Source organism: Saccopteryx bilineata, chromosome 6, assembly GCF_036850765.1.
Source record: "Saccopteryx bilineata isolate mSacBil1 chromosome 6, mSacBil1_pri_phased_curated, whole genome shotgun sequence".
In the NCBI taxonomy this organism is placed as follows: domain Eukaryota; kingdom Metazoa; phylum Chordata; class Mammalia; order Chiroptera; family Emballonuridae; genus Saccopteryx; species Saccopteryx bilineata.
The window spans coordinates 50331829-50357158 of NC_089495.1; the positions used below are offsets into that span (position 1 = coordinate 50331829).

Here is a 25330-nt window from a genome sequence, read left to right on the forward strand (position 1 = left end):
TAATAGGAGGTTTGCTGAGCTGACTCAGTTTCCTCTCTTCCTTTTTGTGGCCATCCACACATCCTGAGTGTGTCCACCAAGACGCAGGATGGTCTTCAAAGAATAGATTCTAGGAGTCAGACACGTACCATATTTCCCCATGGACAAAACGCTCCCATGTATAAGACACACTTTAATTTTTGGGCCCGAAATTTGAAAAAAATGTATTGCATAAAGTTATTGAACTCAAGTTTTATTCATCATAAAATTCATACAACTCCTCATCCATGCAAAAAAAGTGGGAAATGCAAGTAAAAAAAAAATTTACAACCACTGTATAAGCTGCACCCAGTTTTTCGACCCCAAATTTTCTAGAAAAGGGTGTGTCTTATACACGGGGAAATACGGTAAGTGCTGAGCACCTAAGTAGCCTGGGTTCTTTGGACAAATCATGTCCCCTTTCTGGGCCCCAGATGTTTCATCTGTAATGGAAGGATAATGTTGCTACCTGCTCCTACCTTCCTCTCAGGGACAGTGCTAGGATCAAACAGATAATGTGCAAGGCGATGCTGATGTGAACTCCACAAATTACTGACCCACATGGGACATCGGAATCATTAATTACAGCCCCAGTCAAGTAAAAGCCCGTTTACACAGGTGCATCGCTTCGGTGTGCCTTTCTGACTGATAAAAGCAAGTGAAGTTTGGTCTCTGTTTTATTTTTGAAATGAAGTCTGTAAAACTTTTATTTTTGAAATGAAGTCTGTGAAACCATGGATGAGGGATCTTTTAGCTCCTCCAAGTTTTGATTAGAAATCAGTGAAGGCCCACGCTAAGATCTACTCCCCTGACTGTGTACCTAACATATTTCATTTGCACCAGCTTCGCTACTTCTGTTTGCCACATGCAGGGTTTGAAATAATGGCAGCTCGTGTTGGTGCAAAAATCACGTCATTGTGGGCTAGACGCACTCCACACTCCAGCATTCCTTAAGCGTCCGCAGACGTCAGCTCTTTCTTCATCACTTATGGGATGGAGAGCTCAGCCATGTGCGCCTCGTTCCATTAGTCACACCCCCAAAGCAGTAGTTTAAAGCAGAGATTAAGATTCAGCCATCTTACATCAGGATATGTCTTGCAGAGATATGACAGAGGGATGATTTTTCTTCCTGTGTATAAAAATTGTTCATATTTTCCAAGATGGTCTAGAACAGTGGTCTGCAAACTCATTAGTCAACAGAGCCAAATATCAACAATACAACGATTGAAATTTCTTTTGAGAGCCAAATTTTTTAAACTTAAACTATACAGGTAGGTACATTCCTTATCAAGGTAGCGCCCGCATGTGGTATTTTGTGGAAGAGCCACACTCAAGGGGCCAAAGAGCTGCATGTGGCTCACGAGCCGCGGTTTGCCGACTAGGGGTCTAGAACATCTTTTGGAGTAAATTTTTATTTTGGAGGACAATTTTTTTTTAATTTTATTTATTTATTTATTTATTTATTTATTTATTTACAGAGACAGAGAGTGAGTCAGAGAGAGGGATAGACGGGGACAGACAGACAGGAACGGAGAGAGATGAGAAGCATCAATCATTAGTTTTTCATTGCGTGTTGCAACACCTTAGTTGTTCATTGATTGCTTTCTCATACGTGCCTTGACCACGGGCCTTCAGCAGACTGAGTAACCCCTTGCTGGAGCCAGCGACCTTGGGTTCAAGCTGGTGAGCTTTTTGCTCAAACCAGATGAGCCCGCGCTCAAGCTGGCAACCTCGGGGTCTCGAACCTGGGTTGTCTGCGTCCCAGTCTGATGCTCTATCCACTGCGCCACCGCCTGGTCAGGCTATTTTGGAGGACATTTTTATGAAAAGTCTGTGTAGGTGCCTACCATGAGCAGATTTTTTTTGAAAAGAAAGAGGAGGCATAACTAAACCCAAAGGGCAAAAGTGACTTTTTCGCTTTGACTTTCATAAACATTGGGTTCCGTTCACGCCCTGTGGAAGTCTGAGAGCTCAGTCCTCGTTCACTGCAGGGAAGAATAAAACTCATTTGAAGCCTTGTGTTTTGGCTTTAAGTTTTATGCAAATACTGCATTTTACTCCATGACATAGTCATTATTGTTAAACCTAAAAATAGTAGTTTCTACCAAAATTGCCACTACAGAAAAGTAAGCCACTTTACCCTCTGACTGCCTACCCTCGAGTCCCCACACGAACATACCCCACTTGAAGAAGAAAGGGAGGGATGAGACGAGGTCCTGAGGTCTATTTCAGTCAAGCGGTGTTTCCCAGTTCACTCATGAAGGCAGGAAGGAATTCCCTAAGAATGGTTGTGGTAGAATCATAACACTTTGTAATGAAAGGTTCAAGCCCTTCATCTTTAAGGTATGGAACGTGGAACGTAGAGAGGTGAATTGGCCTGTAGGTTTTAATCTGACTTAGGCAGGCAGCTGTCTTCGACTTCAAGTCTTCTAGATGGGCGCTTCTCAAATCCAGTGCATGCAGGTCACCCGAGGTCTGGTCAGAGGCAGGTTCTGACCCCTGAGGTCTGGGGGGGTGGTTTGCGATTCTGCATGCCTCACGATCTCCCAGGCAACGCTGGTGCTGCAGCTCTGCAGAGCACAGGCTGGTTCACAGAACCTAGATTACTTTTCCCAAAATAGGCTTGTCTTTGATGCACTCTGATATATATAAGACCCTCAACACATCACTCTGACTGAATCAAACTTTGTGCTGCTAACAGTGCAATATCCTTATACAGCCGAATTTGGAAACGTAAGTGTCATCTGCTTTATCAGTAGGGATATAGATGATTAATAGACCTGCCACAAGTACATTTTAAGTCAAAAAGCAAGTATGTTTCACTGTGTAAATCATTCAACCCATAGAAAGCCAGAATTGGTCTTTAAGAAGTGAAAATAGCAGTAATTTATATTTAGAAAGCAAGAAGATAGCAATTGAAAACCTTGCTGTAACCAGTCAACTCCTATAACGTCTTGTTAATGAATATCCACAAGTTGTGGGATTCTGCACCAGCCAGTGCATATTAGGAGCTGTGAGAGCTTAGTGTTTTCATGAGTGTTCTCATTTAAACTCTAGTTCAGGGGTCCCCAAACTTTTTACACAGGGGGCCAGTTCACTGTCCCTCAGACTGTTGGAGGGCCAGACCATAAAAAAAATATGAACAAATCCCTGTGGACATTGCACATATCTTATTTTAAAGTAAAAAAACAAAACGGGAAACAAATACAATATTTAAAATAAAGAACAAGTAAATTTAAATCAACAAACTGACCAGTATTTCAATGGGAACTAGGCTCCTCTCACTGACCACCAATGAAAGAGGTGCCCCTTATGGAAGTGCGGTGGGGGCCGGATAAATGGCCCAGGGGGCCGCATGCGGCCCGCGGGCCGTATTTTGGGGACCCCTGCTCTAGTATAATGTGGTATACAGGGGGAGACAAAAGTAAGTTTACAGTTGTGAGTATATGAAACAATTTATTCTTGTGTTATTAGTTATTAATCATTGTATTTCCAGTTGTGAGTATACGAAACAGTTCATTCTTGTATTATTAGTTATTAATCATTGTATTTTCCATATGAACAACTGTAAGACTACTTTTGCCCTACCCTGTATTTTGGCATAAATACCAAGTATTAGTAATTATCGATAACTCAGGGGACATACAATAAGTAGCTTTTAGTCATAAAGAACTATGAAGGCCTATGATATGGCATGCTTGTTGCCTGCAAAAGCAGCATTTTAGGTAAGAAAAAACATAAAACATAGGAAACAGTCTTCATTCTACATGTGTTGAAAAGCACGGCTGGAGAATTTATTAAATGGTGTAGTCTCTGCTGAGTGTAAATCCAGCCATATTCATTACAGTGAAATTGCTTTTGTATCTGATACTATAGTAAGAGCTTGTTTAATGAACATGTGATGATGGCTTTTTAGATGATAATTCTCCTGTCTGTGAGATGCAGCATCTCATGGCTTTATTCTGATATTGTCAAGGTTGCTCAGAAGGTGCTGAAGAATGCCAAGCAGGCATGCCAAAGACTCGGACAGTACAGGATGCCGTTTGCTTGGGCAGCAAGGTAAGGGGAACCTCTTTTATATCTTTGATATAGATGGAGCTATATGGAGAGAGAGAGAGATAGACCTCTCAACCTATTCTGTGTTTATTGCCCAGAGACAAAGAGGATTTAAATATGTAAAGTTGAAAAAAAATAAGCCCATATCTGGATAATTCTTTATCAGAGTCACAGAAAGGAAAGATGCTGATTGGAGGGTAGGGATGTGGAGCTGGCAGGAGGAGCAGGAATGTGTGCTGCAGAGCTGGTGTTCCAGGTTCCAGCCAGCGAGGCCTGCAGGTCCGCTGTATTTGTGCTCTCTGCTTCTTAAGCATTTGACTGTGTGTATTGTTTCCTAAGCACAGGCCATTTGCTGGAAATGTTTTCTATGTAAATTGAATTAGTTGTGCTCATCCTCATAAATATCTTCCATGTTTTTAGATAATGAGATTTCTGTTGGCTATAGCCAATGGAATAATAATTCATTTTCACATAGAAACCAGAATTAAGTTGCGGATTTATTTTGGTCTTTTGGAAACTCAGTTTAGAAGTGTTGTTTTGCTGTTTCAGGACGTTGTTTAAAGATACATCTGGAAACCTTGACAAAAATGCCAGATTCTCTGCTCTTTACAAGCAAGACAGCAATAAGCTCTCCAATGACGACATGCTCAAGTTACTTACAGACTTTCGGAAGTGAGTTTCAAGGCCTTACTTATTTCCGCATCTGAAAAGTAGAAGTTGTTTGGTGGGAGGGAGGAAGCAGGAGCCATCTTTTAAATTGCTCCACTCAATGGCTCTGGTCACAACATGGCGACGCCCAGGATGGGCAGAGCATCGCCCCCTGGTGGGCAGAGCTTCGCCCCATGGTGGGCGTGCCGGGTGGATCCCGGTCGGGCGCATGCGGGAGTCTGTCTGACTGTCTCTCCCTGTTTCCAGCTTCAGAAAAATGCAATAAATAAATAAATAACTCCACTCAAGCATCATAGGGCATGCTGGATGAGCATGGAGTTGTACCTCAAGTCCTTGGGAAAGAAGAGAGGGTTGAAGTTGGAAGAGTAACCTTGGTCATTTGAATTCTGTAAAGGCTGTTTCTGGTGGTTCCGTGAAGGGTGGGTTGGGGGTAGAGATGAAGCTGAGGAAGAGGGAGGCAGTTGAGGAGCCTGTGTAAGAGGTGGGAAGGGACTCAGCAAAGCTACTGCAAGTGGAAATAGGAAGAACAAAATTAATTAAAGTTATGTCCAAGCATAACTCTAATCTCTGCCTCTGTCTTCACATGGCTGTCTTCCTGTGTGTCTAAGTTACCTTCTTGTAAGAACATGCCATACTGGATTAGGGCCAACCTTAGTGACCTCATCTTCACTTAATTACATATGCAAAGACCCTATTTCCAAATGAGGTCACATTCATTGGTACTAGAGTTACGATTAAACAGAGCTTTTTGGGAACATAACTCAACCGTAGCTTTGGTAAAGAGAGGTTGAGCAATGGTGGAAGTCAGTCTAGCTGAGAATCCGCTCTTATCCACTCTTATCATCAGGAGTTCATTTCTGAACTTACAGAAACTGGTTTCTTTTGCTAAGGGATGTGGGGTTTAGAATTTTTCTTGGAGAATTCTGGGAATGAGAAAGAAGTGAGGGTATTAAAAGACAATGAAATGGCCCTGGCCGGTTGGCTCAGTGGTAGAGCGTCGGCCTAGCGTGCGGAGGACCCTGGTTCGATTCCCGGCCAGGGCACACAGGAGAAGCGCCCATTTGCTTCTCCACCCCTCCGCCGCACCTTCCTCTCTGTCTCTCTCTTCCCCTCCCGCAGCCAAGGCTCCATTGGAGCAAAGATGGCCCGGGCGCTGGGGATGGCTCTGTGGCCTCTGCCTCAGGCGCTAGAGTGGCTCTGGTCGCAACATGGCGACCCCCAGGATGGGCAGAGCATCGCCCCCTGGTGAGCAGAGCTTCGCCCTATGGTGGGCGTGCCGGGTGGATCCCGGTCGGGCGCATGCGGGAGTCTGTCTGACTGTCTCTCCCTGTTTCCAGCTTCAGAAAAATGCAAAAAAAAAAAAAAAAAAAAAGACAATGAAATGAAAGAATACAGAACCAGCTGCTGGCCGTTCTATGCCATAGGAAACTTTCAGTCTCTTCTTTTTTCTTCTTCTTTTTTTTTTTTAATGAATGGCTGGTTAGCTTTATTTCATTTCATTTTCACCATTTTCTTATTTCTCTTTTCTGGTTTATCAGAGTTCTAAACAGAATCATAATTAACATTCTTAGAAACCTTTACTTATTGATAGTGAGAAAGATGTTGTCATAGTTAATGTGTTGTTATACAGTAATTATTGTCATGTTTTTATTGGAGTTCCAGGAAACTTTTAGCCTTGCTCACAGAATAAAAAGTTGTTTTTTGACAACTCCCATCACCTTTAGTTAAATAGATTACAATTTTTCCTCACTAGACTACCATGATGTAGGTCCATATGTACTAGGAAGGTGGACACGCTGTATTGTTAAGGAGGAGAAAGTGTATCCGTATGACCTCTTTTTTGAAAAGAAAATATTTTGAACGTATTTTTGTATATAAATGAAGAAATGGAGAGACAAATAGCTAGTTAGATGGAACTATAGACAGGCATAAGAATACTTTTATAATCTATACACCAAAATGTTGTTGTTATCTGAGGAATGGGTTTATGGGTGACTTTTCACAGTCCACTTTATAGCTTTTCATGATTTTACAGGGACACTTTTTATAACTAACATTTACTTTTATATTCCGACAAAATAAGAAGTTTTCCTATGTGTTGGAGGTTGGAAGCCATGTCTTAGAAGTTACTTCCTAGCTGAGAGCTTGAAGCTTCCCCCCACAGTGGTAGCCCTGGGGAAGGATACGGGGTCTTTAATCAGCAAGAGCCTGAGGCCAGGGTGGAAAGAGGACAGACTTTCACTGGTTCAGACCTGGGGTCGGTCCTCCCTCCCCAGCACACACACCAGGCCTTTCTTCACGTGCTCAGTAGGAAGGGTTTTGTGGGAAGAGCTCACTGGCTCCAGATGGCCAGTGAGAAACTCACAAACCCCAAAATAAGGATTTGATCCTGTTGGCAGCAGAAGGCAGGGCCGCACTAGGGAGCAGCTGTCCTGCTCGCTGGGAGTCCGGGGAGATGCCAGTGTCCGCTGCCTGGTTCTTCCCAGTAGAGCTGGGGAAGTGGGGGTAACTATTCATTTATTCTTTTTTTTTTTTTTTGTATTTTTCTGAAGCTGGAAACGGGGAGAGACAGACACTCCCGCATGCGTCCGACTGGGATCCACCTGGCACGCCCACCAGGGGTGAGGCTCTGCCCACCAGGGGGTGATGCTCTGCTCCTCCGGGGCATAGCTCTGCTGCAACCAGAGCCACTCTAGTGCCTGGGGCAGAGGCCAAGGAGCCATCCCCAGCGCCCGGGCCTTCTTTGCTCCAATGGAGCCTCGGCTGCGGGAGGGGAAGAGAGAGACAGAGAGGAAGGAGGGGGGGTGGAGAAGCAAATGGGTGCTTCTCCTATGTGCCCCTGGCCGGGAATCAAACCCGGGTCCCCCGCACGCCAGGCCGACGCTCTACCGCTGAGCCAACCGACCAGGGCCTCATTTATTCTTTTTTAAACCTTAGTGCTACTCTTTTTCTTTCCTCTTTATTTTCTGACAGAGAATAATCTCATGTTAGTGGCCTGGGCACCAGCTTTGATCCAGGGCTGTTTATTGTTTCTGCTTCCATGAGGGTCTCAAAGTATCGTCTAATGAGAGAGGAGGAAAATTTTCTCAGGCTGCCCCAGTCTGTAAAAAACAACTGCCAAAGCTCATATAAGCCACTTCCCCCTTTCCCTTCTAATCATTGCCAGAGGATACCATCCAAGAGTTAGTAAGAAAGCAATTCCGTCAGACGGTATGGTTGACATACAGGCTTCATGAAGTATTTAAGAGGAGAAAGTTGGCATTTTACATTTATTTGATTTGCTCATGGCAGTATCTTTCTCACTTCTGCAGTAAATCTGAAGGCATAAAGGAAAGGATAAAAATAGAATATTTACTTTAAAATGTAGACCTTATTAATGCTGCCACATTGGGTAATATAGGTGAAGACTCTGTCAGGGTTTCTGCAGGAGACTGATGTATATGTGTTTATTTATACCTTTATGTTCTTGTCTCCTGGTTTGACATGCTTATCTCCATTTCCCTCTAGTTACACTGCCCTCAAGCCGGGCAGGCTCCTTGCCTTTCTCTAATCCCACGGTGTGATTTCACTTCACTGTGCTTTGCCCTCTGCCTGAATGCTATCCCCTTCCTACCCCATCAAGCAGCAGCACACAAGTGACAGGCACATGCAGCAGACATATTCTCCTTCTGCTTTTGTCTCTCCAGGGCAACCTTACTGATCTTTCAAAGCCCAATCCATAATTCACTTCCACATTGGGAGACTTGGATCAGGTCACTTGGCTTCTCTGATTGAGTCTCCTTTTTAAAGGGGATTGTAACGGCCCTGTCTCCTTGAACTGTGGTGAGAATAAAAGAATAGACATATCAGGGTGATTTCTCACACCGGGAATACTAGTCTCATCCCATATTCCTTCTCAGTACCTTACACCGGGGTCCCCAAACTACGGGCCCATGCGGCCCCCTGAGGCCGTTTATCCAGCCCCCGCTGCACTTCCGGAAGGGGCACCTCTTTCATTGGTGGTCAGTGAGAGGAGCACATTGACCATCTCATTAGCCAAAAGCAGGCCCATAGTTCTCATTGAAATACTGGTCAGTTTGTTGATTTAAATTTACTTGTTCTTTATTTTAAATATTGTATTCCCATTTTGTTTTTTTACTTTAAAATAAGATATGTGCAGTGTGCATAGGGATTTGTTCATAGTTTTTTTTAATAGTATGGCCCTCCAACGGTCTGAGGGACAGTGAACTGGCCCCCAGTGAACTGGCAGGAGTTTGGGGACTCCTGCCTTATACCTCTGCCTTCTGGTCGAGGCGTATAGAAACTCTGTGGAGGTAGCTATCATATGTCTCAAGTAGTTGACAGTATCTACCAGAGTTTTGGCTTCTTGAAGCCAGAAATCATTTTGTTTGTACTCTATCCATGGTGCCTCATCTCATGAGCTTTGTATCACATCATAAGCACTTGATAAATGCAGATTGAAATTTCTCACAGACATAAATTTAGTGATTTTGTTTAAACAAAAATACCTCAGATTCCTTTCAGTCATATACAATTTTTAAGTGACACTAATGCCTTCAGGAAATATTTCCCTTTACAAAATGCAATTAGAAGATTAGACTCACCAGCCTCTATATAAAATATATAATACATTATACAAAGATTAGACCCAAGCATGCCTCCACTGCCAATGAGTCACATCAGTGAGTTAATTCAGGAAGTAGAGTTGGGGGGACCGGGCTGTGAAAACACAGATACAGGACACCAGAACTGCTGGCACGAGATAACTGCTAGTTTGGGATAGCATTCTCTTTCCCTCTGTGGGAATTGTTGAGTCAGAAGGAAGGTATGGACGGTAGGAAGAGAAAACCTTTCTCTTTCCTGAGATGAGAGAGAGTGAGTTTGAGCCTCATTTTTAGGTTTACACCCACACAGAAGCAGTTCCCAAATTCCAGACACCCTACATGTATCTGCATTATATGTTTATTTAATCAATGCAGTTTTAGTATGGGCTTTTCTGCTTAACTATTACAAGTTTCACATAGAATATGTGCACTTTTTGACTAAAATAAAACTAATCCCAGCCACGAGAGAATTCATCTTGTGTAACACACGTCATCATCATCACTTTGCAAATGCATAAAAAAAAAAAAAGAAGTGGAATTTTTGTTATGTGGAGGTTTTGCTATGTAATAAGCCAGATTCAATAAAAACCTTAAACTTGCCTGACCAGGCGGTGGCGCAGTGGATAGAGCGTCAGACTGGGATGCGGAGGACCCAGGTTCAAGACCCCGAGGTCGCCAGCTGGAGTGCGGGCTCATCTGGTTTGAGCAAATCTCACCAGCTTGAACCCAAGGTCGCTGGCTCGAGCAAGGGGTTACTCGGTCTGCTGAAGGCCCGCGGTCAGGGCACATATGGGAGAGCAGTCAATGAACAACTAAGGTGTTGCAATGCGCAACGAAAAACTGATGATTGATGCTTCTCATCTCTCTCCCTTCTTGTCTGTCTGTCCCTATCTATCCCTCTCTCTGACTCTCTCTCTGTCTCTGTAAAAAAAACAACAACAAAAAAACCCCCTTAAACTTCGTAAGTCAAAGCTCTCAGCAGAGGGAGGAACCTAAATAAGAAACAAGTCTAGTTAGACACAGAAGTATATAATACATTATACAAAGAGTTCCAGTGAAGAATGTTTAAAATATTTTGCTTAGAAATTCAGTTCTCTCAAAAACTTATACATGGATGATCTCAGAGAGGTTTTTTTTACAAAATGATGAACACATTTATGCATAGGTAAAAATAATTAGGATAGGGTGAAATATAATACTCGAGTAGTTAACTTAAAATTATTATTTGTAATAAGTAGAGTATTTCTGATTCAAGGAAGCAGATACAGTTTCATAGGTGTCTGTAAGGTTTTGTGGAATGCAGTGTTTTGTGGTACGTTGCAGTGTTAAATTGTTCAAATGAAGAGGTGAAGCAAAGAAAATTTATGCCTGCATAGAAGCCCATGGGCCTCAGGGCCGACGTCCCTGAAGAGCTTTGTGTAAAGCTGAGAGAAGCTCCAGTCATATGTCATTGTGGGAGCATTCGGTGCTTGGGAGGCCATCAACAGCTCCCTGCAAGTGATTGTCGAAGGCACAATTTTCTGCTAGTAGAAGAGTTCGTCAACAAATCACAGAATAGGCACAAGGACAAAATATAGGGGTTATGCTGGACTGTACCTGCACATCTGTTGACTAAAAATCTTTTTTCACAGAAGGTAAAATGTGTGAAAAATTGTTGACTTGCCTTCGTGCCAGTTATCTCTTAGGATTTCAAGGAGTTACTCATTTAAACTCAGATGTATACAGAAGACAAGTGGGAGTGGGGAGGAACCCTGAGAGAAAGTGATTCTGCTTGTTGGAGCTGGACACAGATGAATATGCCAACTAGGCTGTAGTCATAAGGAAGCAGGAATTCAGCTGGTAGGGACATCTGGTTCAGATGAACAGAATCCCAAGATACACAGAAAAGTTGCATGTGAGACTACTTAATAGATAACAGTAATGTCAGCAATCTTATAAATAGGAGTTAAGATCTTTTAAAAAGTGTGAATAAAACCAAATGCTGAATCTCTTGGCTATTGAGCTTGACTGTTTCCAGGCAGAGTCTAAAAGACACTATTAGATGCTTATGTAGAACCATGAGACTGTTCTCTTTTCTAGGAATAAGTCATGTTATATCAAACTAGCCATCCAGTCACATTTCTGCTTGTCTCTTTTTAATTGGTTTACTAAGCTGGTACAATAGGAATGCAAATGTGTAAATACCAAGATGTCCTATAAACAAGTCAGACAAGTGTGGTACAACTGCTGGAGTATCCAGATACCAGGAAGGGTGATGAATGGGCTAGTATCAATCTGGCTGTGGACATCAATAGGATTGAGAAGAAACCTTTCATGACAATATTCTATGCAATATCTTCATCAGTGACTTTTATAAGAGAATACAACATGCTGGTAGAATGTCTTCACAATAAAGCTAATAGCAATATCTAATACACTAGATGTTATAGCCAGGATTTAGGAGGGTTTTGATCAACTAGTAATTGCTTAAATAAAAAAAGATGAAATTTCATTAAGACCAAAAATCAATTCCTTTCCAAAAGACATAGAGACCAATGAAACAGAATTGAAAGCCCAGAAATAAAACCACATATATATTGACAAATCGTCTTCTATTAAGGAACCAAAAACACACAATGGAGAAGAGAAAGCCTCTTCAAAAATTGGTGCTGGGAAAATTGGAAAGCTATATTCAATTTGACTACAGTTTGTCCCCCTGCACAAAAATGAATTCCAAATGGATCAAAGGCCTAAATGTAAGATCTGAAACTATAAATTACATAGAAGAAAACATAGGCACTAAACTCATGGATGACCTCGACTGTAAAGAACAATTTATAAATTTGATCCCAAAGGCAAGGAAAGTAAAGGCAAAAATAAATGAATGGGATTATGTCAAGCTAAAGAGCTTCTGCACAGGAAAAGAAAATGACAACAAGACAGATAGGTAGCCAACTAAACAGGAGATGATATTTGCGAGCAACAGTTCCAGTAAGGGGTTAATATCCAAAATACATAAAGAACTCACAAAACTCAGCAACAACCAAGCAAACAATCCAATTAAAAAATGAGGAGAGGACCTGAACAGACACTTCTCCCAAGAGGACATATAAATGACCAACAGATATATATGAAAAACTGTTCATCTTCACTAGCTATTCTAGAAATGCATATCAAAACTACAATGAGATACCACCTCACACCTGTTAGATTGGCTATTATCAACAAGACAGGTAATAACAAGTGTTGGAGAGGCTGTGGAGAAAAAGGAACCTTCATTTACTGCTGGTGGGAATGTAAATTAGTACAACTATATGGAAGACTGTATGGTGGTTCCTCAAAAAATTTAGAATAGAATTACCATATGATCCAACAATCCCTCTACTGGGTATCTACCCAAAAACTTGAAAGTAGCCTGACCAGGCAGTGGCACAGTGGATAGAGCGTCAGACTGGGATGCGGAGGACCCAGGTTCGAGACCCTGAGGTCACCAGCTTGAGTGCGGGCTCATCTGGTTTAAGCAAAAGCTCACCAGCTTGGACCCAAGGTTGCTGGCTCGAGCATGGGGTTACTCCGTCTGCTGAAGGCCCACGGTCAAGGCACATATAAAAAAGCAATCAATGAACAACTAAGGTGTTGCAACGAAAAACTAATGATTGATGCTTCTCATCTCTCTCCGTTCCTGACTGTCCCTGTCTATCCCTTTCTCTGACACTCTGTCTCTGTAAAAAAAAAAACCCCAACAAACCCCCCCCCAAAACTCAAAAATATTGGTACATAAAGATAAATGTACTCCCATGTATATTGCAGCATTATTCACAGTGGCCAAGACATAGAAACAACCAAAGTGCCCCTTGATAGAGGATTGGATAGAGAAGATGTGGCACATATGTATATATAATAGAATACTACTCAGCCATAAGAAATGATGACATATTGCCATTTACGACAACATGGATGGACCTTGAGAATGTTATACTGAGTGAAATAAGTAAATCAGAAAAAGCTAAAAACTGTATGATTTCACACATAGGTGGTATATAAAACTGAGACTTATGGACATAGATAAAAGTGAAATGGTTACCAGGGGGAAGGGAATGTGGGGGAGGGTGATGGGAAAGGGGGAAGGGAAAGGGTGTAAATAGAGGGACAAATATAGTAACAGAAAATGATTTGACTTTGGGTGATGGGTATGCAACATAATCAACCATTCAAATGCTATAGAAATGTATATCTGAAACTTATGTACACTTACTGATCAATGTCACCCTGTAAAAATTAATTTTATAAATAAAATTTAAAAATATTTTTTAAATTCCATTCTGAGTTCCAAAAACATAATTGTATAAATACAGCACGGAGAGATGTAGCATGTGGGAGTAAAGCATGTGGGAAAAAAGCTTTAGGGATTTTAGGTGATTGTAAGTTTCATGTATGTCACTGGGTGTGGCTACCTAAAAGTAACAGCATTAATAGATGGGTGTGTTGCCCTGGCCGGTTGGCTCAGTGGTAGAGCGTCGGCCTAGTGTGCGGAGGACCCGGGTTCGATTCCCGGCCAGGGCACGCAGGAGAAGCGCCCATTTGCTTCTCCACCCCTCCGCTGCGCTTTCCCTCTCTGTCTCTCTCTTCCCCTCCCGCAGCCGAGGCTCCATTGGAGCAAAGATGGCCCGGGTGCTGGGGATGGCTTCTTGGCCTCTGCCCCAGGCGCTAGAGTGGCTCTGGTAGCAACATGGCGACGCCCAGGATGGGCAGAGCATCGCCCCCTGGTGGGCGTGCCGGGTGGATCCCAGTCGGGCGCATGCAGGAGTCTGTCTGACTGTCTCTCCCTGTTTCCAGCTTCAGAAAAATGAAAAAAAAAAAAAAAATAGATGGGTGTGTTGTTCAAATGCAGACAGCATTCCTACCCTTGCCTGGTCAGGCCACAGGGTCCTGATCTGTGCGGTTCTGGGTGCCGTGATGTAAAGGGGGCGTTCTAGGAGAGAAACGGCATTGGAAGAAGGTGCACGGGGCTAAGAATGGACGTCTTCAGAAAGCTCTTTATAGATGGCTGACTGGTGTTATATAGGGAAACATGGCAAAGCCATGATGAGTGGAAATTTCAGAGAGGTGCATTTTACTTACCATACTATGAGGAAGAACAATCCAAGTGTCAAGAAGGCTGTGTTGATGGTTTCCTTCTCATGAGGAAGGGCTAGAGCAGTAATAGTGCTTGTCAGGCACATTATAGAGGAGATTCCTGTATTGGGTTGAGTCAGACCAAATACAAACATCAGACATTTCACTGAGTACCTACTTCATACCCAGCAGTTTGCTAGACACTAGAGACTGATGTGACTGCTGATTCTGACTTTTCATGGTTCTAAATGAGCCAAGAATGTCTGATGAGGTTGGAAGGGTTCAGGAAAACTAACATTTTGCTAATGTTCTTATCTAGACTTTTGCTGTCTACCTTGGTAGCCACAAGCCACAAGCCACGTGGCTATTTAGCACTTGAAATATGTAGAGGAAGTGTAAACTGAAATAAGCTTTAAGCATAGAATATATTGTATACATCTGGTTTTGAATACTAGTTAGAATGAACTTTTTATACTAATTATGTATTGAAATAATAATTTGAATATGTTGGGTTAAATAAATGTATTCTTAAAACTAATTTTACCTTTTAAATGTGGCTACTAGGATATTTAAAACTCCTTTCATGGCTTGCATTATATTTTCTCTTGGAAATGCGGCTCTAGAATTTAGGTTTAGAATTTAGAACTAACCTGACTTATATTTATAAATTTGATTTTTTATTTTTCTCTTCTTTTTTTTTTTTGGTAGGCCTGAGAAGATGGCTAAATTCCCAGTGATTCTGGGCAATCTAGACATTACCATTGATAATGTTTCCTCCGACTTTCCAAGTAAGTGTAAGTTCTATATAATAAACAGACAACATTTTTTTGTTTGTTGCTTCAATTTGTTTGTTGATATGGTGTATTACGTTAACCGTTTTACGTATGTTGAACCATCCTGAGATTCTGGGATGAATCCCACTTGATCATGATGTATTATTTTTTTAATATGTTGTTGTATTCGATTTGCTAGTATTTTAGCATCTGTATTCATTAGAGATATTGGTCTGTAGTTTTCTTTTTTTGTGCTATCCTTGCCTGGTTTTGGTATGAGGGTTATGTTGGCCTCATAAAATGTGTTTGGAAGTATTGCTTCTTCTTCAATTTTTTGGAAGACTTTGAGTAGAATAGGAACCAAGTCTTCTTTGAATGTTTGATAAAATTCGCTGGTATAGCCGTCAGGGCCTGGACTTTTATTTCTGGGGAGGTTTTTAATGGTTTTTTCTATTTCTTCTCTACTGATAGGTCTGTTTAGGCTTTCTGCTTCTTCTTGACTCAGTCTAGGAAGGTTGTATTGTTCTAGGAATTTATCCATTTCTTCTAGGTTGTTGAATTTAGTGGCATATAATTTTTCATAGTATTCTACAATAATTCTTTGTATACTTACGGTGTCCGTGGTGATTTCCCCTCTTTCATTTTGGATTTTGTTTATATGAGTTCTTTCTCTTTTTTCCTTGGTAAGTCTTGCCAAGGGTTTGTCAATTTTGTTGATCTTTTCAAAGAACCAGCTCCTTGTTCTATTAATTTTTTCTATAGTTTTTCTGTTCTCTAATTCATTTATTTCTGCTCTGATTTTTATTATCTCCTTTCTTCGGCTAGTTGTGGGTTGTCTTTGTTCTTCTTTTTCTAGTTCCTTAAGGTGGGAAGTTAAGTGGTTCACTTGGGTTCTCTCTTGTTTGTTCATATATGCCTGAAGTGATATGAACTTCCCTCTTATCACTGCTTTTGCTGCATCCCATAGATTCTGATATGTCGTATTGTCATTTTCATTAGTCTGTATATATCTTTTGATCTCTGCACTTATTTCTTCTTTGACCCATTCATTTTTTAAAAGTATGTTGTTTAGTTTCCACATTTTTGTGGGATTTTTTTCCTCTTTTTTGCAGTTGAATTCTAGTTTCAAGGCTTTATGATCAGAAAATATGCTTTGTACAACTTCAATTTTTCTGAATTTGCTGATGTTGTTTTTGTGGCCCAACATATGGTCAATTCTTGAGAATGATCCATGTACACTGTAGAAAAATGTATACTCAGTCACTTTGGGATGAAATGTCCTGTAGATGTCTATCATATCCAGGTGCTCTAGTGTTTTGTTTAAGGCCACTATGTCTTTGTTGATTCTCTGTTTGGATGACCGATCTAGAGCCGTCAGCGGTGTATTGAGGTCTCCAAGTATGATTGTATTTTTGTCAGTTTTTGTTTTAAGATCGATAAGTAGCTGTCTTATATATTTTGGTGCTCCTTGGTTTGGTGCATATATATTAAGAATTGTTATGTCTTCTTGATTCAGTGTCCCCTTAGCCATTATGAAATGGCCATTTTTGTCTCTGAGTACTTTTCCTGTCTTGTAGTCAGCATTATCCGATATGAGTATTGCTACACCTGCTTTTTTTTGGATGTTATTTGCTTGGAGTATTGTTTTCCAGCCTTTCACTTTGAATTTGTTTTTATCCTTGTTACTTAGATGAGTTTCCTGTAGGCAGCATACAGTTGGATTTTCTTTTTTAATCCATTCTGCTACTCTGTGCCTTTTTATTGGTGAGTTTAATCCGTTTACATTTAGTGTAATTATTGATACTTGTGAGTTCCCTATTGCCATTTTATATCTTGCTTTCTGTTAGTTTTGTGTCTTGTTTGATCCTTCTCTTTCGTTTTTCTATCTTTTGTTTTTATTTGGTTGTATTCCATACATCTTTCCTCTGTTGCTATCTTTTTTATCTCATGTGCTTCTGTGGTGGTTTTTTCAATGGTGGTTACCTTTGAGTAATGAAAAGGGTCCCTACCCTGTTCATTGTAGCGAACTATTTTGTGAGTACTTTTGCACTCCATCGTCCTTTGCTACTGTTAATCTCCATCTTCTTCCCCTCTTTCTTTTTGTTGTTGTCACAGTTTAAATTTGGTTTTATTGTGTTCTTCTTGGAGCTTTTACTTGTGGCTCTGTTTTTTTTTGTTCTTTGTATCTGATTGGAGAACCCCCTTTAGTAATTCCTGGAGTGGGGGTTTTCTGATGATAAATTCCCTCATCTTTTCTGTATCTGTGAATGTTTTTATTTCTCCTTCATATTTGAAGGATAGCTTTGATGGGTATAGTATTCGTGGCTGAAAGTTCCTCTCTTTCAGGACTTTAAATATTGGGGTCCACTCTCTTCTAGCTTGTAGAGCTTCTGCTGAGAAATCTGATGATAATCTAATGGGCCTTCCTTTATATGTTGTATTCTTCTTTTCCCTGGCTGCCTTGAGAATTTTTTCTTTGCTGTTGGTTTGTGTCAATTTCATTATATGCCTTGGAGTAGTTTTGTTGGGGTTAAGAAAACTCGGTGTTCTGTTTGCTTCTTGAATTTGGGGCTTTAGTTCTTTCCACAGGCTTGGGAAGTTCTCATCTATTATTTGTTTGAGTATGTTCTCCATTCCATTTTCTCTCTCTTCTCCCTCTGATATACCTATTATTCTTATGTTATTCTTTTTGATGGAGTCAGATAATTCTTGTAGGGCTATCTCATTTTTTTAAATTTTTGAGTCTCTTTCTTCTTCTCTCTGTTGTGCCTCAAGTTGCTTGTCTTCTATTTCACTAATCCTCTCTTCTATCTGACCTGTTCTATTAGCTAAGCTTGTTACTTCGTTTTTCAGCTCGTGAATTGAGTTTTTCATCTCTGTTTGATTTGTTTTTATAGTTTCAATTTCTTTGGACATATATTCTTTGTGTTCTTTGAGTTGTTTTCTGAGCTCCCTAAATTGCCTTTCTGTGTTTTCTTGTATATCTTGGAGGATTTTTAGGATTTCTATCTTGAATTCTCTGTCATTTAGCTCCAAGGTTTCCAATATATTAAATTTTTTCTCCATAGATTTTTCCTCATCTAGCTGTGTTACCTCTCTTTCTTTTGTACCCATGATATTCAATTTTCTCTTCCTTAATGACATCTGAGGGTGGTTTTGTTGATAGTATTAATGAGATTTAATAAAAAATAAAAAGTTAAAAAAAATAAAAAATCAAAAAGAGTTGTTTTTTTTTAAAAAAATTAATAATGAAATAAAAATAAAATAAAATAATAATTTTTAAAAAAGGAAATTATTCCCCCCCTCCTTTTTTCCTCTCCTCTCCCCTTTTTCTTGAGAAAATCTTGTGGTGAACTGTGAATTATAACAAACAATGCCTGTGATGGAGGGCCTGAATTGGGGAAAAGTAATAAAGGGGCAAAAAAAAAAAGGGGGGGGTATGGACCCACAAAAAGCAAATAAGGAAAAAATTTGGGTCAAGAATAAAATGATTTACTTTTAGGTGTTGGTTGTCTAAGAGTTATGATGAGAGGAATAAGAGGAAAACAGAAAAATGGGGGGACAAATTAAAAATACTATTGTATTTAGTGGAACAAGAACTAGATAAAATGGAGAGCCAGGGATGGGAGCACTGCTAGTGAGTTAAAAAGGTGAAGTAAAAAACCCCCAAAATGGCACAAACATAAGTTTGAGTCCCAGATAAGAGAATTTGTTTGTTATTGAGGTTTGAATGAGAGGAGATGTAAAGGAGAAAGGAAGAAACTAATATAGAGGGAGAAAAGAAAGAGAGAGAGAGAAAAAAAGAAGGAACCACTAAAAGAAGAAAAAAGAAAGGAGAGAGAGAGAGAGTTAAGGGTTTTGGAGTGCAACCCTCATAGAGAGACAGGAAGAGGAGAAAAAAGATAATGGGAGATGTAACACTTATGGGTAGTGTAGTTCAAGGAGAGGAGAGAGTAAGACCAGCAGAGAGTTAATCGGCCAAATTGGAGGAGGAAAAAAAGTATCAAGAATGAAGATAAGAGAAACAAACGAACAAATATAATAAAATGGGATAGGTTATAAAGTCAGCAGATTATTCTTGATTTTGAGAGGTTATCTTCTTGCTTTTTCTTTTCTCTCCCTCTTCCTGGTCGGTGACTTTGTACCCCAGGTTCTGCCCCTTTGGCATGCTCAGGTAGAGGTTTGCAGTTGATAAGTCTCTATGGCAATGTCATGTATTGTGCTTTAGTCTCGTTGGGAGTCGAGGCTCATTAGCATTTATAGGCTCCGACAGTGAGAGAGTCCGTGTTCCTGGAGCCTTTCTCCTAGTCTTTCCTTCCTCAATTAGTAGCCTGATAATCCAGCTATGGGGTTGCTGCTGCCTCTGCCTAGATAGTAAGAGGTTCAAAGAGCTGGCAACTCCCCACTCTATTCCCACTCAGCACAGGGCTCTGGGTAAGGCTCAGTCAGTCAGAGCTGCTAGCATAATCAGGTGGGCTTTCCGCCCACTCAAAGACCTCTGGCTCTGCCACTCTGTCCGATAACACAGGCGGGCGCCCACTTCCGGGGTGCTTGGAAGAAACTCTCATTCACTATCTGCGCGCGCAGACCAGGATATCCGGCCAGCAGTCTCACGCTCTGAGTGAAACCCCCAACCGCATGGAAAAGTTGCAGCGTTGGAATTCGCTCTCGCTCCGTCCCCGTGCGCGGCTTTTGCAAGGCGCTAGGGCGGCCCAAGATTCCGCTTTTGCCCACACAAAGGCCCCTGACTCTGCCCCTCTGTGCGATAACACGGGCGCGCACTGCCGTGGCACTCGGAGGAATAGCTCACTTCCTATCTGCGCGCGCACACCAGGATATGAGGCCGGCCGCGCTTCCCTCTGAGTGAAACACCCTCCAGCACGGAAAATTTCCACCGTTGGAATTAGTTCTTGCTCCCTCCCGTGCGCGGCTTTCCCAGGGCGCTGGGGCTGCCCAGAGATTCTGCTTTGGGCCCACAGAAAGGCCTCTGACCCTGCCTCTCTGTGGGGTAACACGGACACCCACTTCCGGAGCTTAGGAAGAAATCTCTCGCCCACTAACTGCGCACCAACCAGGAGAACGGGTAAAATGGCTGCCCCGCTTGTCTTTCTTTGTTTGGGTTTGGCGCGAGTGTTAGCTTGTATTGCCCGGCTTGCCACAGGATCAGTTTTTCCTCGGCTAGGATCTCCGTGCCACAGCCTGGTTCGGCCCTTTGTGCCACAGCCTGGATGTATTCACCCCCTTTGCCCGCCTCAGTTTCTATATTCACAGTTACCAGAGAAAGCCGCCCTGTTTAGGTTAGTGAGGAAGGCGGAGCATTTCTTACTCCCTATTTCCTTCGGGGTTTGGTTATATATTTAGCCAATTTTTCACTCGACCATACCTTCGGGTGTATTGCGAAGCATCTGGAGGCTCCAAGTGTAGGTTTTTCTGTTTCTGGTTGAAGATCTTGTTGAGTTTTGGGGGAGATTTATCGGTATCGCTTCCTACTCCGCCATTACTCTGACGTCATCTGTTACAATTTGTTTGTTTAAAATTTTTCAGATTATGTCAACTCATCGTACATTCCCATAAAGCAGTTTGAAACCTGTGCTAAGACTCCAGTCACGTTTGAGGTGGAGGAATTCGTGCCCTGCTTACCGAAGCACACTCAGCCTTACACCATCTACAACAATCACCTCTATGTTTACCCTAAGTACTTGAAATACGACAGTCAGAAGTCTTTTGCCAAGGTGGGTATAAAGATGGAGGTTTAATTTTTGTTATCAAACTGTCTTAGGTTTTGGCCTCTTGTATTCTTTTATAGTTATTTACATATCCTGGCTTTTTTGTTTTTTCTTTAAATATTGCTGCAGGCAAGAAATATTGCTATTTGCATTGAATTCAAGGATTCTGATGAGGAAGACTCTCAGCCTTTGAAGGTTTGTTTATATATATATTCCCATTTTCCCATTTTAATAATGCAGCTGTGTGATATTGCACAACTAAAGGAATTTAGCACATTTTAATTGACAAAAACAATACTTCTAATTGAGTATTTCTGTTTTGTTATGCTCTTTTTTTTTTTTTTTTCTGAAGTTAGAAGCAGGGAGGCTGTCAGACTCCCGCATGCGCCGACTGGGATCCACCTGACATGCCCACCAGGGGGCGATGTTCTGTCCACCTGGGGTATTGCTCCGTTACAGCCTGAGCCATTCTAGCACCTGAGGCAGAGGCCATGGAGCCGTCCTCAGTGCCAGGGCCAGCTTTGCTCCAGTGGAGCCTTGGCTGTGGGAGGGGAAGAGAGAGATAGAGAGGAAGGAGAAGGAAGGGTGGAGAAGCAGATGGGCGCTTCTCCTGTGTGCCCTGGCCGGGAATTGAACCCGGAACTTCCACACACCGGGCCGACGCTCTACCACTGAGCCAACTGGCCAGGACTGTTTTGTTATGCTTTTTAGGGATGAAAGTTTCTAGTGCCTATTCAACTCAGTAGACATAATGTGCACCTGCTAGGAGCCAGGCATTGTATGGGTGCTAAGAATTATATTAGTAGCATTGATAATAGAAATGATAATAATATTATTATTAATAATAATAATAGATTGACATTTATTAAATGTTTGTTATAGTATGGTAACTATAATAGTAGATTATTAATGTTTACTGAGTATCTATTATATTCCAGGCTCTATTCTTAGAGCCTTCTAGGTATTAAACACCTTTAACCCTTTGAGTAGTACAAACATTCATATATGTCCTCATGCCTCCCGACCATCCAGAGTACGATCATACATGTACATTTAAAAAAGGCAAATGTATGTTCTTTTTGTTTCTATAAATTGGTTATCAAACAAACATGATTTTAAGTTAATAAAACTGTAACTGGGGCCTGACCTGTGGTGGCACAGTGGATAAAGCGTCAACTTGGAAATGCTGAGGTTGCCGGTTCAAAACCCTGGGCTTGCCTGGTCAAGGCACATATGGGAGTTGATGCTTCCTGCTCCTCCCCCCTTCTCTCTCTCTCTCTTTCCCCCCTCTCTAAAATGAATAAATAAAATCTTAAAAAAAACAAAACAAAAAAAAACAAAAAACTGTAACTGGGACTAATTTTATATTTTGAAAAGAAACTCACTCCCGGGGGTCAATGAGCATGAAAAAAACTCAGTACTCAGATGGTTAATGCTCATAACAGGCTCCTTTGAGTAGGTACTATTATTATCTGCATTTTTTAGATGAGTTTAATGCACAGAATTTAAATAAATTGCTTAGAGTCGAACATTGGTGGAACTGATGTTCAAACCCAGGCAGACTGGTTCCAGAGCCCTGATTCTTTTTGAAATGATGTGAAAATAACTTTCCAAAAAGGGAAGGATATGGAGTTGTAAAGAACAAGGTAGTATATATAGTTTTTACCTTCAAGAAATGTTATAGTTTTGTGGGAAAGACAGTTATGAAAAAAAGGCTCCTGGCATAGAAAAGGTACTGAAATTGTTTATTTTACAAAACTGAATAATTAGAATAGAAAACACTGAAGGGACACAGTAAGGAGTTAATCATTCCTTGAAGGGTGCATGAGAGGGTGCCTGGGGCACATAGAAGGGAAGGTCATTGGGACAGAGGGGTTGCATAAGCAGATGCTGGAAGTGTGAAAGGTAGCAGTGAGCAGGTCCTGTTCAGAGCTACCAACCACATGGGTGAGTGGGAGGGGAGCTGGAGGGAGGGGCGGGAGGGGGACTTGGGCCCAGGAGTAACAGAGCTTGTGGGTTTGGAGTCTCAGACAGAAGAAATCCATCAAAGATGGTGAAGTATATGCCATAGGATTGTTCTTTGCTACACATCCGGGTTTAATTTCTTACTTTATTAATTGGATGCTAGTATTTCCCTTTGCTAACTCTTTATTTTAGTGCATTTACGGCAGACCTGGTGGGCCAGTGTTCACAAGAAGCGCCTTTGCTGCAGTTTTACACCATCACCAAAACCCAGAATTTTATGATGAGGTAAGTAAGGTTTTCAAGGGAAAACCCAGTTTTACAGAAAACCCCAAGTTTTTTCTTAGTATAAAATTCAAGAGAAGCCGCACACTATACTGAAATCACATGATAGAAATAAATGTTGAATTATTTATTTTACATACTTTTAATAATAATAAAAACAATGTATTCACTGTAAAAAATAAAAGCTTAGAAAATGCAGATAATATAGACAAAAAGTTAAAACCCCTCCTCCATCACTGCCACAATGAATAATTCTGACACAGTTTCTTTCAGATTCATACTTAGGTAGGTAGGCTTGTTGGACATATCTTATTGTTTTGTTTTCTTACGTAAAAATAGGTGTAGTTCATTAAAACTACTACCTGTATATGAATTCTACCTGTGAATGTGCCACCATGGTTTTTACATCATGCTTTGGCTGTTAAGTTAATATTGTGGTTATTCTTGTGTTTTCCAATTCCTTCTAGAGTTGAAATATCACCTCTCCTATTGTTGGTCAGTAATGTCTCGGTCTGTTCGTGCTGCTAACAAAAACCTACCACAGGCTGAGTGTTTATAAACCGCAGATATGTTTTGCTTACAGTTCTGGAGGCTGCAAGTCTGAGATCAGAGTGCCAGCATGGTCAGGCGAGGGCCGTCTCCCAGGTCGCACACTCTCAGTTGTGTTTTCACATGGTGGAAGGCTCGCTCCGTAGCATCTGACATTAATCCCATGTGTGAGCATTCCACCTTCATGACCTAATACTCTCCAAGGGCCCCTATTAATACCATCACCTTTGGGGGTTAGAATTTTAGCATGTGAATTGGGGAGTGAACATTCAGACCATCACAGTGTAACATTATATTAAGAGTTGGCTTCTCCCTTAGCACAATTTACAGTCTGAGATTTCTCTGACTGCAGATGTTACTATCAGTTTGGAGACCCAATGCACACTTACGCCTTGAGTGACACATTGTGTGGCTTCTTTCACCAAGAAATGTTGTTGTTTTGGAATATTAGAGAAATTATTTTGTCTTCCTTGCAGATTAAAATAGAGTTGCCCACCCAGCTACATGAGAAGCACCACTTGTTGTTCACATTTTTCCATGTCAGCTGCGATAATTCAAGTAAAGGAAGCACGAAGAAGAAGGATGTTGTTGAAACACAAGGTTTAAAATTTCATCATTCCTTTGATTATTTGTAACTTACACATGAGGTTCTTAAATTTTATTTTGATCTGAATTTGCATCCTTTTACAAAGGAGTTTTTAGATGACGTTTATGAAGGTAGCATGTCTGGCTTGTGTGTATACATTTCTGTGAAAAGTAATTTTAGATTTCAAATCCCAAAACAGTCAGAATACATTGCAGACAGTGTTCTGCAGAGACTATAGTCAGGATCTTTTCTATTTCTTAATCTTGATTGACATTGAGTGTTCTTAAAGACCAGGCTATTTAGTAACAATTGGCTTTTGTGATAAGTTTTTGTACACTCACAGTGACCTTTTTTGTTCTTTGTGTCCACAGTTGGATATTCCTGGCTTCCTCTCCTGAAAGATGGACGAGTGGTGACTAACGAGCAGCACATCCCCGTCTCCGCTAACCTCCCGTCTGGCTACCTTGGCTACCAGGAGCTGGGGATGGGCAGGGTATAGGACTTTAAGATTGGTTTATCCCAGTTCCTTCCGAAAACATGGAAGATCAACTAAAGCAGTCATAGCACACACACACAAAGCATGTAGTATTTTTGCCAGTCACACCATTTTGGTTTTAACTCTTAGTTTTCGAGTAAACTTAGACCGTTGGAAGACAGTGCTGTTAACAGTATCGCAGTCTAGAATTTCAGTTTGGGCATTTTCGTGTACGCCCAGAAGCAGCAGTGCCTCTGCAGGGACATGGAGACTTGGAGATACTGGATGAGGCAAAAAATGTGTAGATACTGGGTGAAGCGGAAAATCTCTGCAAACTAGCCATGCTCAAATAAAGGTGCATTCCTAGGGTCCTGTAAATGACTAAGAATTATCTTCCAACTTAATATAAGAAGTCTAGTAAGCAAAGATCTCATCCACATGGTAGCCTGTTCTGAGACCTTTCTGATTCATTAAAGCCGGAATTGTTTCAGATTTCTCCAGTTGGTTTTGCATTCTTTTTAGCTAGCATAGCT

General features: G+C 41.2%; 1 protein-coding gene and 1 non-coding gene across 31 annotated transcripts in view; both read left to right on the top strand.

Moving 5' to 3' along the window:
- The window catches only part of DOCK9 (dedicator of cytokinesis 9), a 345301-nt gene that overhangs the window by 221046 nt on the left and 98925 nt on the right, over positions 1–25330 (top strand). For all 30 annotated transcript variants that reach the window (XM_066236469.1, XM_066236475.1, XM_066236493.1 and 27 more), the window contains exons 14-21: positions 3995–4077; positions 4624–4746; positions 15150–15229; positions 20759–20946; positions 21070–21135; positions 23098–23190; positions 24213–24336; positions 24694–24815. In XM_066236469.1, the coding sequence (XP_066092566.1) occupies positions 3995–4077; positions 4624–4746; positions 15150–15229; positions 20759–20946; positions 21070–21135; positions 23098–23190; positions 24213–24336; positions 24694–24815 (879 nt within the window). The remainder of the gene's footprint in view (positions 1–3994; positions 4078–4623; positions 4747–15149; positions 15230–20758; positions 20947–21069; positions 21136–23097; positions 23191–24212; positions 24337–24693; positions 24816–25330) is intronic.
- Positions 13814–13889, top strand: TRNAT-AGU (transfer RNA threonine (anticodon AGU)). Its single transcript has one exon. It is a non-coding gene; the product is annotated as a tRNA-Thr (tRNA).